The sequence below is a fragment of the Rhinolophus sinicus genome, chromosome 15 (genome assembly GCF_057876585.1).
Source record: "Rhinolophus sinicus isolate RSI-liver-muscle chromosome 15, RSI-T2T, whole genome shotgun sequence".
Taxonomy (NCBI): Eukaryota; Metazoa; Chordata; class Mammalia; order Chiroptera; family Rhinolophidae; genus Rhinolophus; species Rhinolophus sinicus.
Window position 1 is genome coordinate 47,255,785 of NC_142515.1, and position 4,647 is coordinate 47,260,431.

General features: G+C 43.7%; 1 protein-coding gene across 1 annotated transcript; it reads left to right on the forward strand.

Annotated features, from left to right (window-relative positions):
* The first annotated feature begins 1,153 nt into the window (after positions 1-1,153).
* LOC109435051 (cell division control protein 42 homolog) lies at positions 1,154-3,233 on the forward strand. The gene is given in 2 exon segments (XM_074339531.2): positions 1,154-1,665; positions 1,668-3,233. Coding segments are annotated over 2 exon segments (573 nt in total). The 5' UTR covers positions 1,154-1,271; the 3' UTR covers positions 1,847-3,233.
* The last annotated feature ends 1,414 nt before the right edge of the window (positions 3,234-4,647 follow it).

Here is a 4,647-nt window from a genome sequence, read left to right on the forward strand (position 1 = left end):
GGCCCAATGCTCTCCTTTTCCAGGATGTGAATGCAGACCATTGTCTTGGAGGCAGCAGCTATGTGTCCCCATAATTTCTCCACCTAGCATGGAATGGACTTTTTTAAGGTCAGTATAATTTCAATAAAGTCATTCTTTCTTAATTTTAAATTTTATTTTAGGCATCTTAAGGCAGTGTCATGGCTGAAAACTACTGGATAATGGAGATTGGGAACCCATCTAGACTTGGGACTTTAATTCTTGGGGAAATAATTCCCTTTTCTATGTGCTTTTGCTATAAGCTGTGTACCTTTAGATTTAACTTTATCATGCAATTGAACTCTCTGCTGAGGGCCTCTTGGTGAGCCTTTCTTGGATGGATGCATATGATGGCCTGATCCTTCCTGTAGGGAGCCAAAGGACACAGAATCAGGTCTCGGGGCTGGCCCTCCTTGGGAATGGATCTGGTCTCCCTTCAGCTGGTGCATTAGCGTCACTGCCCTCAGGGTGGAGCTCACAACACCCCATGGTCAGGCCATCTAAAGAGAGGCAGCTGACACCTTAGGTGGCTTCTGTGTGCGCAGAAGGAATGGGTCATGAGGATGTGTCTCTGCTCCCGTGCTGCTCTCGGAGCCTGGCAGAATATATTTCCCTGGCTGGAAAGGTGGCTCAGCTGCCACTGTCAACTCATGCGGAAGTCCAGAGGCCCGATTCCCTTCGTACTCTACTGCCAGGGGTCCCATTAGATCAACCTCTACTCACCATGCGCCAGACCCTGCAAAGCATTCAGATGTGCACCTTGTCTAACCCTCCCAACAAACTTTTGAAGTAGATCTTGTCACTGAGGCCCAAGTCACAAAACTAGCAAGTGCCCAAGATGGTTAATTTTATGTGTCAGCTTGGCTAAGCGATGGCGCCCAGTTGTTTGGTCCAACACCAGTCCAGATGTTGTTGGGGAGATATTTTTTAGATGTCTTAGTCTGTTCAGGCTGCTATAAGAAGGTACCATAGATTGGGTGGCTTATAAACCATAGAAGTGTATTTCTCATTATTCTGGAGGCTGGCAGTCTGAGACAAGACATAGTAGGGTTCTGGTGAGAGCCTTTTTCTGGGTTGCAGCCAGCCACCTTCTGGCTGTGTCTTCCCATGGTGGAAAGAGCAAGCTAGCACTCTGGTTTCTTCTTAATAAGGACACTAGGGAGAACCCACGCAGTGCTGCCAACGCCCCGGCGAGAAGCTGAGGTCATCATTGGATTTGAAGTATTTAAAGTGGATAGAAAACGGTTTCAGCAATGCATGCAATTAAGTGTGTTGTGGTGGGTGATGGTGCCGTTGGTAAAACATGTCTCCTGATATCCTGTACAACGAACAAATTTCCATCTGAGTAGGTACCGACTGTTTTTGACAACTATGCAGTCACAGTTATGATTGGTGGAGAGCCATATACTCTTGGACTTTTTGATACTGCAGGGCAAGAGGATTATGACAGATTACGACCGCTGAGTTACCCACAAACAGATGTTTTTCTAGTCTGTTTTTCAGTGGTCTCTCCATCCTCATGTGAAAATGTGAAAGAAAAATGGGTGCCTGAGATAACTCACCACTGTCCAAAGACTCCTTTCTTGTTTGTTGGGACCCAAATTGATCTAAGCGATGACCCCTCTACTGTTGAGAAACTTGCCAAGAACAACAGAAGCCTGTCACTCCAGAGACTGCTGAAAAGCTGGCCCGGGACCTGAAGGCTGTCAAGTACGTGGCGTGCTCTGCGCTCACACAGAAAGGCCTACAGAATGTATTTGATGAAGCAATATTGGCTGCCCTGGAGCCTCCAGAACCAAAGAAGAGCCGCAGGTGTGTGCTGCTATGAACATCTCTCCAGAGTCCTTTCTGTACATCTGGTGTCGGCATCATACTAAAAGCAATGTTTAAATCAAACTGAAGATTAAAAATTAAAATTTGTTTTGGCAATAATGACAAATGCCCTGCACCTACCCTCATGCACTCGTGTGAGACAAGGCCCGTAGGCATGGCCCCTTTACCCCCCTCAGTACTAGTTAATTTGGGGTAACTGTGTATTGTCAGAAAAGTGATCAGTCCTAGTTTTTGTTTTGTTGTTCCAGTTTTTTGTTTGTTTTTTGTTTAAAAGCAAGGCATGCTTGTGATGACGCTGTAACAGACTAATCTGGGTTATTGAAGCTGCTCCTGGATTTGACGCTGGAGAGTAATCTGGGGCATCTAGTGGTTTTTTTTTTGGGGGGGGCGTAGGGGGAGTGTGTGTGGGGTTTGTTTTTATTTAGTCATTTTTAAAAAATTCATTAGCCATCAGACAGCCCTTACAGGGAGGAGGATGGAGTGATTGCGCATTCCACCCCCGAGATCTAGTTTAGAAAACATGTTCCCCACCTGGTGCTCTTAGGAAGGAGTATAGTAAATGCCTCATTTAATAACATACTCCTGTTTGAAAGTTGCCTTTTCTCTCCACTCCTGAGTAGGTCCAGTATTTGATGAAACTCGTGAAAGCGGGTGGAACCTGTCTTGCCCCTCCTCTTTTCTAGGATGCACTATATATGTGACTGTGACTTTCAAGGAAATTTGGTAGCCATTTGCTGATTTTTTAAAGTTAATTTCTAACTTCTTTTACTGATAAAATGAAAACAAGTATTGAACCTTTTGAAATGCACCAAATGGATTGAGTACGTAATTAAAAAAACCATTTTTCCCCTGTCAGTCATTGTCTTATATGCTTAGCATAGATGTGCAGCTTGATAGCATGTGAGGCCGTGTTCCTAGAACACAGCAGACCTGGTATAGATGAGGGGTGGTGCTAGGAGACAGATGTCTGTGCAGTGATTCACATCCTCTTCCAGGCTAGGAGGATGGAGACCTGCTTCATTGAGAAGCTAGGGGTGGGGTGGGGATGGGGAGAACATTTAACAACATGGTGACCAGTCAGGGGAATCCCCTTATTTCTGTTTTGCATGAGGAACTCTAGAGCAGCCAGTTGGGGCTCTCTAGTTTAGTAAAAGTCACGGGGAGAGTCTTAGGAAGACTCTTCATAAGTGTTAGTAGGGATTTTATCAGCTTATTTGGGTTGCAGTTTCCAATTTTTAAAAAAGTTTAGGTAATCTCCACCTTCCCCAAATCCTAATTCTTGTAGATTCATTAGTGTTGAACCAATGCTTTCTCATGTCTCAATTCTTTGTATATGCATTCTTTTCCGATGTATTAAACAAACAAAAACCCTTCAAAAAAAACACACAACAACAACAAAAACTAAGGACACTAGTCCCATTCATCAAGTCTCCACCTGCATGATCTAATTATCTCTCAAAGGCCCCACCTCCTAATACCATCACACTGGGATTAGGGATTCAACATATGAATTTTGGGGAGACACAAGCAGCCAGTTCATTGCAGATGGATTAACATTTAAATCAGTAGACTGAATAAAGCTAATTACCTCCCATAATGTGTGTGGGCCTCATCCAATCAGTTGAAGGCCTTAAAAGAAAAGACAGGTCTCTCAGGAGGAAGGAATTCTGTCTCCAAACTGCCCTTGAACTCAAGACTGCAACATCAACTCCTGTGGGAATTTTCAGCCTGCTGGCCTTTCCTGCAGATTTGGGATTTGCCCACACAATTGCATTAGACACTTCCTTAAAATAAATAATTTATAGAAGTGGAAGGCTTTTATAGGCAGAAACTGGGTGGAACAATAAAGTTAGTAGCAAAGGAAAAGAAAGGATTATTTCAGCCCAGGGCACCTTTCTTTGGGGACGGGCAGCAGGAGTCTTATCAAACAGATTACCTAGTGTTGACCAGAAAATTCCAGACTGATTAGTTTAAAATTCCATTCTGGGAGACGCTGAAACCGCACTTAGGTTATGTATTAAGTCCTGGTGGGGCTTAGCAAAATTGACTCCATTCTGGGCCTATTGTTTTTTAACAGATTTGAGCCCCGTTTGGACTCCAAAGCACAAAGCACTGGGAGTGTAAAATCCAGAGACACCCGACCCCCACCCTGTCGACATGAGAACATCTAAATATGTTAAGAATGTTTATTTGAGCCAAAACTGACAACAATGCTGGGAGGCAAGATCTTAAGTGCTCCATAGAATAACAGTTTTGCAGCTTCTTTCATGCATTTGGAATTAAAGAGAGAAGTAAGGGAAATTACAAGGAGGTGGGAGAAAGCAAGGCAGGAACTGGATACAGGATAGCTAACAAGGTTATGTGCTGTCTTGAGGGTTAACACCCCCTTGGAGGGGTGTTACTTCTGGTATTTCAAAGGTGTGTTAACCTAGATGCACAAGAATAATGGACAGGGCTTGATTTAAAAGCTTTCACTGAAGAAGTTACAGGTGTGACTACCCACCGAGACCCACCCAGTTAGGAATTTATGATTTATTACAACACCACTGTTTTGTCCACATACCCTGGGGCTGATTTCACTTCTTACCGATTCCACATCAACACTGCTGGAAATCAGTGTCCCCACCATTTAAGTGTGAACTACCTTTTTAGGCCCCTGAATCTTCTGCTTTACTCTGGATGCAGATCTGTTTTTAATTTGTTATTTCTGTGTATAAAGTAGCCAGCTTACTATTTTTCCCCTTTTCACTGAAATTTGAAAACGGTTCACCACGTCTGTGAGCAATGTTGTAATGA